At 45.6% G+C, this 15,066-nt stretch overlaps 1 protein-coding gene across 2 annotated transcripts in view; it reads right to left on the minus strand.

Annotated features, from left to right (window-relative positions):
- Positions 1-947: 947 nt before the first annotated feature.
- LOC144691861 (1-acyl-sn-glycerol-3-phosphate acyltransferase gamma-like) overlaps positions 948-15,066 on the minus strand; it is a 40,424-nt gene continuing 26,305 nt past the window's right edge. For both annotated transcript variants that reach the window (XM_078560432.1, XM_078560431.1), the window contains exons 6-9: positions 14,232-14,334; positions 12,940-13,015; positions 11,229-11,427; positions 948-5,709 (exon numbers count right to left, since the gene is read on the minus strand). In XM_078560432.1, coding sequence (XP_078416558.1) covers positions 5,621-5,709; positions 11,229-11,427; positions 12,940-13,015; positions 14,232-14,334 — 467 coding nt within the window. In that variant the 3' untranslated portion in view covers positions 948-5,620. The remainder of the gene's footprint in view (positions 5,710-11,228; positions 11,428-12,939; positions 13,016-14,231; positions 14,335-15,066) is intronic.

Here is a 15,066-nt window from a genome sequence, read left to right on the forward strand (position 1 = left end):
TAGCCGGCCGCAGTCTTTTTGCCTTCGTATATCTTCATCCAAATCATTTATAAATACGGCGAAACCTGAGACCCTGTCCAAATCTGTGGGGGACATCACAAGCTGCATCATGACAATATGAGTGCCTGCATCATGACAATATGAGTGCCTATCCATTAGCCCTACTGTCTCCTATACAATCCCCCATCCACTATCCCAACTGCATCCATCCTCTGCTACAATTCCCCATCTACTATCCTATCTCCATCCTCCTATACAATTCCCCATCCATTATCCCTATCTCCATCCTCCTATACAATTCCCCATCCATTATCCCTACTATCTCCGTCCTATACAATTCTCTATCCAAGCCATTAAGTTGCCTCCAATTCCTTGCACTCGTATTTTTGTTGTGTGCAACATTATTGAACACCTTCTGGGTATAAGTAGCAGGACATTGGCACTTCCTTATTTACCAGCTTCGTCATTTCCTCGGTTAATTCAATTGTTTTTAAACACACCCTTTACAAATTCATGTTGGCTCTATATCAGCTGATAATTACACACTCACTGTCTGTAGTGACGGAATCTAGTCACCTCTTCACAACGGACATGAAAACTAATGCACCTATAGTTTTGTAATTTATCCCTGCTCTCCTTAAATAGTAGAATGACATTGACAATTTTCCAGTTCAATTCTTGAACTTATATTTGTAAAATGCATTACTGCCCGGTGCCTGGCCCCATGTTCTGGAATTCCCTCTCGAAACCTCCCTCCCTTGAAAACCATCTTTAAAACCTACCTCTTCAAGCAAGTTTCTGCTCCCCTGTCCCAGAGGCAGAGAGAGAGGGGAGGGGTTGGAGAGAGAGGGTGGGATTTAATGGGGTGATTTCTATAAAATGCCCCCATGGCTCAAGGTGGTGAAATCTTCTCGACAACAGCATCAAACCCAACACTGGAACAGTGGAATTGTTTACTTGTTTATTCTGAAATGCAAGATTATAACAGCTCTCAGCCCAGTCCGGTGAAGCTGGGGCATGATTCATCCAGTTCAAATTTTTAATCCCTGAAAGTCCATGTAGACATTTAGCAGAACATGCAAAACGGTGAGAATCAGGCGCTCAGGGCCACAACTCAAATGGCAGGAAGACAGAAAGGGTCCTGTCCCATTCAGAGGACTGTATGGAGTATACTGATTCATCAACGCTAAACTCCAATAACACTAACATCATGGCTCCAGTGTGTTTACACACTCATCTACACTTATTAGTAGGTCCATGCCCAGGCCTTGATACCGTTATTCAGGACTGTGTAACAGAGGGAAAAACAGACAACCATTCAAAGGAAGGACCTGCAGTCAGAAACTGCTCATGACAGTCCTGAATGGCAATAAGCAGCCCCACATCCCACCAGTCAGGCTGCCTCTTGCATTTATAAGGGGTATTTAACCCATGTGCACCGGGTGTACAGATCAGTTGATTTATATCGAGTGTTTATGTCCAAGATTCTGACTCCCACTATCCCCATGCAGGAGTGTAGTGAAACTCCCCTGGTGGGGTAAGGAGTCTCGAGTAGAGTCCAGGTCCTCTGTGTGTGGAAATACCCACACTAATATTTTTATTACACCTTTATTAAAATGAACTACCACAAAAATCATTACTCTTTTTATAAGTGAATATTCCCCACATCCCAGGTGGGGAATTAGTGTGGGACCAGATCTCTCTCCATAACCAGTGTCAAACACTCCCAGGACAAGTACATCATGGGGTTAGATACAGAGTAAAGCTCCGTCTACACTGTCCCCATCAAACACTCCCAGGACAGGTACAGCACGGGGTTAGATACAGAGTAAAGCTCCCTCTACACTGTCCCCACCAAACACTCCCAGGACAGGTACAGCACGGGGTTAGATACAGAGTAAAGCTCCCTCTACACTGTCCCCATCAAACACTCCCAGGACAGGTACAGCACGGGGTTAGATACAGAGTAAAGCTCCCTCTACACTGTCCGTGTCAAACACTCCCAGGACAGGTACAGCACGGGGTTAGATACAGAGTAAAGCTCCCTCTACACTGTCCGTGTCAAACACTCCCAGGGTAGGTACAGCATGGTGTTAGATACAGAGTAAAGCTCCCTCTACACTGTCCCCATCACACACTCCCAGGACAGGTACAGCACGGGGTTAGATGGAGTAAAGCACCCTCTGCACTGTCCCCATCAAACACTCCCAGGACAGGTACAGCACAGGGTTAGATACAGAGTAAAGCTCCCTCTACACTGTCCGTGTCAAACACTCCAAGGACAGGTACAGCACGGGGTTAGATGGAGTAAAGCTTTGCAATGTTCCGCTGTCTCTGAAGTGCTTTCTCTAATGGGGAATTTTTCCCATTCCCTCAGCCCTGTTGTATATGATGTCAGTCGATGTGAAATAATTTGGCTGAAAGAAAAATACTGCGGCTACTGGAAATCTGAAATAAAAACAAAAAATGCTGAAAAAACTCAGCAAGTCCGGCAGCATCCGTGGAGAGAGAGACAGAGTTGTAATAACTTTACACAAGCCCCATTGTTGGAGAGCTCTGAACAGCAGTCGTATAGACTCAAAATGTTAACTCTCTCCATAGATGCTGCCAAACCTGAGTTTTTCCAGCATTTTTTGTTTTTATTTGAAATCTTTCGGCATTGTGCTGGATTTGGAGTGTTGACGAGAATGCCACATGGGGGCCTCAGTGTCAGTGACTGCTTGAAGGACAAAACGGCTGGACAGCACACGGCGGCCTCTCAGTGCACACTGCTACATTAATAAACCTGAAATGATGCCCCTTTCCTATGATATGTTATCCTGTGCTGCTTTCATCACAAAGTGAGGAACTGGATGAGAAAGGGAACACCCCACGCAGTCAGTGCCATGAGCCGCTTGCAACCCAGTGAGGTAAAGTGGTCACATCCCAGGCTCAGGCCACACTCCACAGTTCATTCAGACTTTTACTTTAAGTGCTCACAACATCCGTTCCCTCAAAAGAATAAACCGAGCTCAGTGTTCACTTCTCCCCACAGGTTAATCAACCCCGCTCCCCTCCCCTCCCCCAAATTCTTGCAATTTTCATCCTATCAACTCTCCAACAATGGGGCTTGTGTAAAGTTATCACAACCCACCCCAGGTGAGATTATTTCCTCCATACGCTTGGCTTCTGACTTTCAGTTGAATTCCTGGTATATTTGCCCATTTACTTGTTGGACCAAGCTTGCTGGTTTTGTTTTATTTTTAAAATCGTGCTTTCCACAATTGTGTGGTGTGTAAATGAGCACGACGGCCAGGGGTCCCTGTGACGAGCAGCTCTCAGGATAACACAAAAACTCTTCCTACTCTGAGTGTAACAGGATTTTGGCAGGAGGTGGTGGTTGGGGAGGGGGGGGAAAGCAGCAAGCTTTGGACAAAGGGGTCTCAGCTCTCTTCCAGTGCCAGGACCGGGGAGGGAGCAGGTATAGGGAATGAACTCTGTGAACGTAATCGGCGCTGTGGGCCACAGTCACTGAGTTAACATTTTCAGAGTGAGTTAGTAATTATAAATAGTTTTTTTTTCAATTATGTAACTAAGCAACAAAATTATCAGAACCAACCCCTCACCTGAGCCCCATGACTCTGTGGGAAAGGTGGAAGTGATAGATACAGACACAGGCAACTCTCCTTCTAATACAGTTCCAGCTATTTTCAAATGTTTCATTTTAAATTCTGAGCTCCAAATATGTAGGGATTAGAGTCCGAAAATAGAGTTCACCTACAGAGGAAACAGAGACATGTACACATTGTAGACATACATAGGCACTTTCTCTGTTACTTGATTGTGTTATACTTCAAGATAAAAGGGATGGAGCCATTCAACCCTATGAGGAAATTAAGAACAAACTCGATTGTAACCTAAACCCATTGTGGACAGAGGTTTCTAACAGTATATTTGGAGTGTAAATGGGATTAAAACCAGAGGGTGCTCAAAGTCCAAAATGGGCTTTTCCAAAGATTAAAAATTAACACAAAGGTGCAATTAGTTACTGGTTCCACTGAATACCTCACTGCGCAGTTAGCTCATTGCCCAGAATCCCAGCATCATTGAAATCCACCCACAAAGCTCCACTTGCACACTGTAAATACAATTGGAATCCTAAAATGTTGGCTTGGATTTCCTCCTGAATCCAGATTTCACCTGCTCCCAGCTCTGTGTTAACAATAGCGTGCTCCTCACAATGGAATGCTGATCTGTTTGGCTGGTATCAGGAGGTGAGGTGTAATGTCACATTGCTGTTAGGACTGAAACAAAAAAACTGGAGAATTTGGGATGATCAATTATAGGCTGGAAAGGGCTGGGGGAGAGGGGTGGAGTGAGAAACTCTCCACTAAATCCAATCAATCCAGCTCAGACTGTGTGCTTTATATTAGTGCCATGTCAGACCCCTTCACTCTGGGGGTCCCCATCACACAGCACAGATCCCCTTCAGACTGGGGTTCCCATCACACAGCACAGATCCCCTCAGACTGGGGGAGTCCTGTTACACAGCGCAGCACAGAACTGCTCCCTCAACCCTTGTCCAACCCGGAGAGTGGGGGCAGGGGCTGGGGTCTTCAGCACTGTCTCACCGTGACCTCATCCTGTGCCACAGACCAATCAAATGATGAACCTATTCCTGCTTATTCAGAGCTCAAATACACTTGTCAACCCCCAGGTCCTGTTTAACACACTGGGGTCTGGTCCTGGGCAGAGTCAGCATTCAAGATCGAGAGAGAGATAGTAGGCAGGCTGCATGTTAGAGTTCCAGAAGAGACCCCCAACTTCAACCTCAGCTCAAATTACCTTCATAATCTCACCACTAAACTCAAAAAGTCAGTGACATGATTTGATGAAATTAAAGTAAGAATCATTGACCTCTGAAAGCGAGTTCAGTCTGGAATCTGGGAGTGGAGACTTGGTTTGGGGTGGGTGGCAAAAAGGAGATTGAAGGAGGGGAAGAAAAGGAGATTGGAGGGGCAGGAGGAAGGGAGAAGATTATAGAGGATAGAGATGTGGGAAGGGGGGGTGGAACTGTTGTGGAGTCAGGGATCACTACGTCTCTCACTCAGAGACAGAAAGTTACTATTGTGTATGCTGGATGACATTCAGCTCATCCTTGATTTTAAATTCAGTCAGTAGGCAGCCACAATAACACTGCACTGTCCCCTTGGTGCCAGTGTCACTGATCCATTAGTGATGGGTCAGTGCAGTGACAATCACCGGCACTGTAAGGATTCTAACAGCATCAGTCAGTAAACATTATAAAAAGAATCTGGATGGATGGTTACAAACTCAGTCACTTGTAAAACAATATCTTTTGTCAGATCACAGGGTCTTAGAACAGAGGTGGTGGGAGGTTGGGGGGGGGGAGGTGTGGGGGTTTGGGAACCATGGACAGGGATAGGTAATGGTGGACAGAGGGGAGTCAATGGCGTGGATTGGTGGTCAGCACAGCTGCCCATTCACAGGTTGATTATGGAGTAGCCAATTATTGTCTCCTGGTCACTGTTAGTTGCTGTCAGTAGAGAAGAGCAAAACATTCCTAAAAATTCATAAAGTTATTTTCAATAAGCAGCTCGAAGTCTTTCCATTAATACTTCTACATCCTCTTCTTAAATTCCTGGTTTCCGTAACTGGACCCTTTTCCAATCTCTGTCACTCCAATAAGCCACCGCACACAGAGGGATGCTGTGAAAACAGGGAGAGTAACTGGTAAAAATCGAAAGAGGGAGAGACTCTGCTGAAAAACACTCAAATTCAGATTAATAACAATCTCAGGGCTTGATAACAAGTGTTTAAGGTCAGAATCGTATGCATTAACTAGGCAGATTTCACCCAGTGAATCAGCTTGGGATTCATTGCAGACCATTCACAGGGGGTAACACCCCAAAGAGCACAGAGTAGAAAATTCCCCTGCCCTTTCCACACAGTGCTGCAAGTTTCTCCCCCTTAAATATTTATCCAATTCTCTTTTGAAAGTTATGACTGAATCTGGTTCCTCTGCCCTTTCAGGTGATGCATCCTAGATCACAACAAGTCACCATGTAAAAATGTTTCTTCATCTCTCCTCAAGGTCTTTTGCCAATCACCTTAGATCTGTGTCCTCAGGTTATTCACGCTTCAGCCATTGGAAATAGTTTCTCTTTATTTTCTCTAATAAACCCTTGATAATTTTAAACACCTCTATCAAATCTCCTTCCAGCCTTCTCTGGTTCTCCAGCGTCTCCACAGAACTGTAGTCACTCATTCCTGGAATCATTCTAGTAAATTTTGTCTGCACCCTCTCAAAATGTGGGGCCCACAACTGGACATGTTGCTGTAGCTGGGGTCTAACTAATTTTTAAACATAGGCTGACCATAACTTCCTGGCTTTTGTACACCATGCCTATATTTTCACCTCATATTTTACTACTTTGAATTTCATCTGCAATAGCTCACCTATTCCACCAGTCTATGTCCTCTTGAAGTGTGTTCCTATCAGCCTCATTGAGGTGAGAGTGACTGCCCTTGACATCAAGGCTGCATTTGACCGAGTGTGGCATCAAGGAGCCCTAACAAAACTGGAATCAGGGGGAAAGCTCTCTGCTGGTTGGAGTCATACCTAGCACAAAGGAAGATGGTTGTGGTTGTTGGAGGTCAATCATCTCAGCTCCAGGATATCACTGCAGGAGTTCCTCAGGGTAGTGTCCTTGGCCCAACCACCTTCAGCTACTTAATCAATGACCTTCCTTCCATCATAAGGTCAGAAGTGGGGATGTTCACTGATGATTGCACAATGTTCAGCACCATTCGCGACTCCTCAGATACTGAAGCAGTCCATGTCCAAATGCAGCAAGACCTGGACAATATCCAGGCTTGGGCTGACAAGTGGCAAGTAACATTCTTTTTGTTTTAAATCGTTCCTGTGGGTGGGTGTCACTGGAAAGTCCATCATTCACTGCCCTCGAGCAGCCGGTAGTGAGTCGCCTTCAACGAGGGCCCTTTCAACAGGTAGTTAACAGCCAACCACATCCTCTGGGTCTGGTGTCACATGTAGGTCAGACCAGGTAAGGATGGCAGATTTCCTTCCCTGATGGACATGAGTGAACCAGATGGGTTTTTATGACAATCCAGTAGTTTCATGATTATTACTGAGCTTACTTTTATCTTTCTGATTAATTAGTTGAATTTAAACGCTCCCAACTGTTGTTGTGGGATTTGAACTCCTTTCTCCACAGCCATTAGTCCGAGCCTCTAGATTACTAGTCCAGTTACCACTATGATACCATCCCCCACTTAATTCATGCCACACAAGTATCAGGCAATGACCATCTCCAACAAAACAGAATCTAACCAGCTCCCCCTTATTCAATAGCATTACCATCAAGGAATCCTCCACCAGCCTGGAGGTTACCATTGACCAGAAACAGAACTGGACTAGCCACATAAATACTGCGGCTACAAGAGCAGATCTGAGGCTAGGAACCCTGTGATGAGTAGCTCACCTCCTGACTCTCCAAAGCCTGTCCCCACTTGCCTGGATGAGTGCAGCTCCAACAACAATCAAGAAGCTGGACACCATCCAGGACAAAGCAGCCCACTTGATTGGCACCACATCCACAAACATTCACTCCCTCCACCACCGACACACAGTAGCAGCAGTGTGTACCATCTACAAGATGCACTGCAGGAATTCACCAAGGCTCCTTAGACAGCACCTTTCAAATCCATGACCACAACCGCCTAGAAGGACAAGGGCAGCAGACACATGGGAACACCACCACCTAGAAGATCCTCTCCAAGCCGCTCACCATCCTGACTTGGAAATATATCGCCGTTCCTTCACTGTTTTGAAGTATGTGCCCCCAGTCTCTGTTCCTGCATCCCTTTGAAATTGTGCGAGTTAGTTTACATTCTCTCTCTACAGTACTGTGCACAGTTTTGTTCACCTTACTTGAGGAAGGATGTAGTTGCACTGGAGGCGGTTCAGAGGAGGTTCAATAGATTGATTCCAGAGATGCGGGGCTTGTCTTATGAGAGACTGAGCTGTTTAGGGCTATACTCGCTAGAGTTTAGAAGGATAAGAGGGGATCTAATTGAGGTATATAAAATGCTAAAGGGGATAGACAAAATGGACGTGGAGCGGATGTTTCCCCTTGTGGGGCATTCTAGAACAAGAGGCCATAGTTTTAGGCTAAGGGGCGGTAGATTTAAATCAGGGATAAGGAGGGATTACTTTTCTCAAAGGGTTGTGAATCTGTGGAATTCACTACCTCAGAGTGCAGTGGATGCCGGAACGCTGAATAAATTTGAGGAGACAGACAGATTTTTAATTAGTAACAGGTTGAAAAGTTGTGGAGAGAGCGCGGGAAATTGGAGTTGAGGCCGAAATGAAATCAGCCATGATTGTATTGAATGGCGGGGCAGGCTCGAGGGGCTGAATTGCCGACTCCTATTCCCAGTTCTCATGTTCTTATCCTCCCTTCCAAATTGTATCACCATGCCATTAAATTTCATCAGCCATGTGCTTGCCCATTCCACCAGTCTGGCTACACCTTCCTGAGGTCTGTTACATCATCCTCATTGTTTACTACATTTCAATTTAGTGTCATTAGCAAACTTTGAAATGATGCCCTGTATATACCCAAGTCCAGGTCATTAATATATATCAAAAAGTGTAGTGGGTCCTAATACCATCCCCTGGGGAACATCACTTTATACCTCCCTCCAGTCTGAAAAATAACTTCACCACTACGCTCTGCTTTCCTTTAGCTATCTTGGAGTTTCCATGCTGCCACTAAAACCTTTAAACACATAGAATAGACTTGTTAGCAAGATTGAAACCTAAAACATCTTCTGAAAATCTATAAACAAACCATCAATTATAATAACACAACACATGCATTAGGAGCAGGCGTAGGCCATTCGGCCCCTCGATCCTGCTCCACCATTCAATAAGATCACGGCTGACCTGACTGTAACTTCAACCCCACATTCCTGTCTGCCCCCCATAACACTCTTGGTGATCAAAAATCTAACTCACCTTTGAATATATTCAATGGCCCAACCTCCACTGCTCTCTGGGGGAAGAGAATTCCACAGACTAATGACCCTCAGAGAAAAGAATGTAACCTCATCTCCATCTTAAATAGGAGACCCCTTATCTTTAAACTGTGTCTCCTAGTTCTAGACTTCTTCACAAGGTGAAACAATCCCTCAGCATCCACCCTATCAAATCCCCTCAGGATCTTATATATTTCAATAAGATCACCTCTCATTCTTCTAAACTCCAAAGTGTCTGGGCCCAACCTGTTCAACCTTTCTTCATAAGGTAAGCCCCTCATCGCAGCAATCGAGTGAACCTTCTCTGAACTGCTTCTAATGTATTTATATCCTTTCTTAAATAAAGGAAACCAAAACTGTACACAGTACTCCAGGTGCGGTCTTAGCAAGGCCCTGTACAACTGTAGAAAAACAGTCCTACTTTTATATTCCATTCCCCTTGCAATCAATGCCAACATCCCATTTGCCTTCCGAATCACTTGCTGTACCTGCATACTAACTTCTTGTGATTCATGTACCAGGACACCCAGATCCCTCTGTACCACTGAGTTCTGCAATCTCTCTCCATTTAAATAATATGTTGCTTTTTTATTCTTCCTGCCAAAATGGACAGTTTCACATTTTCCCACATTATACTACATTTGCCAGATCTTTGTCCACTCACTTAACCTGTCTGTATCTTTTTATGGCCTCCTTATGCCCTCTTCAACTTACTTTCCTACCTATCTTTGTGTCACCAGCAAATTTAGCAACTATACATTCAGTCCTTTCATTCAATTCATTGATATAGATTGTAAATCCTCTGTTAAATCCACAAGCCTCTCTGTTACTTCAAATAATTCAATCAAGTTAGTCAATCAAGATTCGTCTTCAACAAATCTGTACTGACTTTTTTAATTAACATATTTTTTCCAAGTGACAATTAATTTTGTCATGGGTTATCATGTCTAAAAGTTTCCCCAATTCCAATGTTAGGCTGACTGAACTGTAGTTACCTTGTTTCTCCTCTTTCTTTCCTTGAACAGGAGTACAACATTTACAATGTCCCAATCCTTTGGAACCACACCTGTATTCCCAAGCCTCTACAATTTCCACCCCTACATCGCTCAGTAGTATAGGATGAATTCCATCTGAACTCAGTGACTTTTCTATTTTGAACCCTGCCAGCCCTGCGATATGGGCAGGTTGGAGTGTACGCCCTGGAGTGTAGTACAAGTACCTGATCTTTATTGATTTTTATCCTCACCAGTTTGTCTATTGCCTCCCACTTTGCTGACATCAACAGAAACCTCTTCTTTAATGAAGCAGCAAAGTACTCAATACCTCAGTAATGCCCTCCACATTCACAAGGATTTCTTTAGTCCCTAATTGGCCACCGTTCCTTTGACTGCCCCTTTACCATTTATAAAGAGACTTTTGGGTTTCCTTTGCGTTACCTATTAATCTGCTCTTAGACAGTCTCTTTGTTCCTGTTATTTCCTTTTGCAATTCTCTGCTGTACTTACTGTATTCAGCTTGGTTCTTTACTGAATTGACTGCAGCATTTGTCATAGCTGCTTTTTCCTGTTTCTTTTTTACCTCGATATCTTGGGGAATTCTAACTTTAGATGCCTCGCTTTCCCCTTGTGGTTGTGTCTAGTCCATACCCAAAATATCTCCTCTTTGAAGGCCTCCTGTTGCTCATTTACTGTTTTATCAGCCATATCATTGATTTTAATCCACTCTGTCAGGTTCTTTTTCAACACTCTGAAATTATCCCCCTTCCAGTTGTGTATTTTCACATTTGATTTGTTCTCATCAATAACATTTCTAAATGTGGTATAGCACCCCTGGGATAATGCCCCCCAACGCCCCCATCCTTGCCATTATAAGTCAGGGTCCCTCAGATGTCCCATGGACAGTTATCAGTGGAGATTTCTCAATCTTAGTAACACTGATAGGAGATTGGTGGGGGCATGAGGAGTTTAAACATTACTGAGCAAAATACAGTGGATGCTAGAAATCTGAAATAAAAATCAGAAAATGCTGTAAATACTCAGCAGGTCTGGTAGTTTCTGCGGAGAATGACATGATCGACCTTAAACCTCAACACATTTTCTCTCTGCACCAATGCGTTCAGACCAGTTGAGTATTTCTAGCATTATCTTTTTATTTTAAGATGTTACCTGCTCCAACGAACAGCAGGAATGAACAGATGAGGACTGGGGAACCACTGACAAACACGCCGAAAACAAAGTTTAAGAGTGGCGTCAGGAGCACAGTGACCCAGAAGAGCCAGTTGAGGAAAGGCCACGGTCGACGGCGAGGCTGGATAGGTTGCCCAGGGAATGTGCCATCCTTAGCGTATTGTTCCTGGAGTGCATCCTAGGGAAACAGAGAAAAATACATTCCCATTCAATATGTTTCTGCCTGAGAAGTGCAGCAGCCTCAGATCAGGGCCAGACCCCTCTCAATACTAATCCTGCTTTACACGGTGGAGGTAAATCACATTCCCAAAAGATGTGAAGCAGACAAATAATTTAAAGATGCTGTATCATTTGACTTCATCACAGATCATCAAACCGCAGTGAGAAAGGGAACTGTAACAGCAACCTAAGGCAAACGTGCCCCCAGCTGCAGGGTAAGGTGTGGAGGGGATGGGGACAAGGCACAAGGAGGAACAGCATCCTCAATGCCCAGGAAGTACCAGGTGGGAACAATCTCAGCTCAGACCCCTTCACCCTGTACAGACAGGTTAACATCCGATAACTGACATCGAAAAGGGGATTGAAGATTATGGCACAGCAGCCGAGCTTGGGGACCATTTCTCATTCCTGCTGCGTCTCCTGATGGGATGGTCATGAATAATACACTTTCTCTTTGGGGAATTTAATCCACATTGAGGTTCAGACGTGTCAGTGCCCGATTTAGAGTGAAGCATCCAGCAGATGAAATTGAAGAAGTCGGTATCATTTAACACAATAGCTGACCCTGTCACCTTGCAGTGACTGTATAAAGGACCAAGCCCAACACTTACAATACGTACTGATAGAGGGGGCCAGCAAACCTCATTTGGGCATCAATATTCACTTCAGTGGATTCATTATCCAGTACAAACCCAGATACACTGAACACATTCAAGGAAGATTCAGTGCGTGTGGGACCTGCCAGTGCGTGTGGGACCCCTATCCCAGTGAGAGCCAGTGCGTGTGGGACCCGTACCCCAGTGAGAGCCAGTGTGTGTGGGACCCGTACGCCAGTGAGAGCCAGTGCGTGTGGGACCCGTACCCCAGTGAGAGCCAGTGTGTGTGGGACCCTGTCCCAGTGAGAGCCAGTGTGTGTGGGACCCGTACCCCAGTGAGAGTCAGTGCGTGCGGGATCCGTACCCCAGTGAGAGTCAGTGCGTGCGGGATCCGTACCCCAGTGAGAGTCAGTGCGTGCGGGATCCGTACCCCAGTGAGAGTCAGTGCGTGCGGGATCCGTACCCCAGTGAGAGTCAGTGTGTGTGGGACCCGTACCCCAGTCAGGGTCAGTGTGTGTAGGACCCGTACCCCAGTGAGAGTCAGTGTGTGTGGGACCCGTACCCAGTGAGAGTCAGTGTGTGTGGGACCCGTACCCCAGTGAGAGTCAGTGTGTGCGGGATCCGTACCCCAGTGAGAGTCAGTGTGTGCGGGATCCGTACCCCAGTGAGAGTCAGTGTGTGCGGGATCCGTACCCCAGTGAGAGTCAGTGTGTGCGGGATCCGTACCCCAGTGAGAGGAACGGAGATGATAAAAATTGAATTGAAGTAACGTCTCGGTCACATCCCAAAACCAACATTTCTCCCAAGCTCGACCTTCACTCAACTGAATTCAGGATCCATTATGAACAAAAACCAAACTCTAGATGTGTCATTACCTTTTCCTGGTACAGTCTATGGAGCCAAGCTGCACATTCCTTCTCATCTTCAGGAATATCTTCTAGAGGGAACCTCCTGTCAAACAAACCACAATATCTGAAGCTGTCTGGAACTTCGCTCTGACTGACATTCTCAAGGCTGACGTAACTAACTGCGGTGAACACACACACACTCACTCCTCCCTACACACATGAAGATGTTCAAACACCCAGAGACACAAACTGGTACACCTCACCCCGCCCCCCCCCCCACCGCCCCCATCAGAGGCACACACTTTGGTACACACCTCACATGGAGACATATGCACCCATGGATAGACATTTGTTCACACTCAGGTGTGCTTGTCTCACATATTCAGATGCATGCACTCTTATTTTATGCAGGCCGCTGTCTATGTGCACAGACACCTGTCCACATTCTCCCTCAGAAAATACACCCGCTGTATTCTTTGTAGTAACGATGGTAAGTGACATATTCCCACATTTATACTTTGTGAATTCACTGATTGACTCAGGTCACACAACAAGAGGCAGGTCGGACAGGGTGACAGGGGAGGCAGCCCTGAGGAGGCATTTTCTTGTATTTTCCTTGCAGAGAGAAGGCTGCTAACACCAGACCCTTGGACAACTGTCCTTCTCCCAGTTGAGACTTTGGAGTAGGTGAGGAGACCAGGTCAGCCTGCACAGAATTCCAGATAGCAACATGAAAATAGAAAGGGAGGTGAGGCGTACACAGGAAGGATGCAGCTTATTCCCACACGTGAGGAAGACAGCACGTGTGCACACATCTACCACCTAAAGATCTTGGAACTACTTAGCACGGAAACAGAGGTCACTCAGCCCATCAAGCCTGTGCCAGCTCTTTTAAAGGCCGATCTAATTAGTTCACTCCTTAATATAAAGGCAAAATACTGCAGATGCTGGGAAACTGAAATTAAAAACAGAAAATGCTGCAAAAACTCAGCAGGTCTGGCAGCATCTGTGGAGAGAGAAACAGAGTTAACATTGAGTCTAATATGACTGCTCATCAGAGCTGAGTCTCACTGCCCGCTCTTCCCCCACAGCCCTGCAAATTTCCTTCCCTTACAAGTGTTTATCCAATTCCCCTTTTGAAAGTTATTATTGAATCTGGTTCCACTGCCCTCTCAGGCGATGCATTCCTGGCTGGGCAAAAAGATTCTCCCCCTCTTGTCAATCATGAGCAAAACAGGTTCAAGTTGAGAAATCTGAGTGAGTGAGGTTCTGGTGGCAGACTGACAGATATTTCTCATCACTCACCGCCTGTTTCTCACCTGATACACATGTCGGCGTGGTACTGCTTGCCGTGCAGTATGCCCAGTAGAGTCGGGTTCTTGTTGTCTCGGAAGTTTAATGTCACATCATACACAGCAGCAACTGAAACACAAAAGCAGTGATCGAATGAAGAGGACTGTGGAGCAGCAGGAATCGCTGTAGCACTTGTCAGGGCAGCTCACACACTGGTCCCTGGCCTTCAGACTGTGATGGCTTTTAACAGCCAGGCTGAGGAAAGGGTTTTTTCTTATTCATTCACAAGATGTGGGCAGCACTGGCTAGGTCAACATTTATTGCCCATCTCTAATTGCCCCTAAAAAGGTGGTGAGGCTCCCCAAAGTTGTTGTCACTGTCTGGCCGGGAACACCCCCAAATTGTTAAGCCCCAGGGCAGATGAACTGACTCCCTGTCTTTATTCAGCCCCCTCACTCTGTCGGTCACAACAAAATTTAACTTAAAAAGGATCGCTTTCACGGATACCTTTTCCCCCAAACCCAATCGTTCTGGTTTTGGAGGAACGGTATATGGAACAATCCTTGACTGATAGGGAGTGGTTATTGAGCATTGTGGCTGTTGCAATTAGAGATTCCAGTAGAATTGACTCTGGTAGATGAATAGTCGGTTTTGAGGTTTCAGTCGTGTTGAGTTTGGTATAGAGGGAGAGAGATCAGAAAATGGCGATTTGCAGGGGTACTGTGTGTGGCTGCTGCTTCTGAGTGAAACTCCCTGCACTTGTTCTCTCTCAGAACACCCACCAACAGAGAGACACCGGGGCAGCGTTTCAGCACACTTTTATATGTATATTCCACGTGGGAAGTGAATTCACAAATCTGT

Source organism: Cetorhinus maximus, chromosome 16 (assembly GCF_964194155.1).
Source record: "Cetorhinus maximus chromosome 16, sCetMax3.hap1.1, whole genome shotgun sequence".
NCBI lineage: Eukaryota > Metazoa > Chordata > Chondrichthyes > Lamniformes > Cetorhinidae > Cetorhinus > Cetorhinus maximus.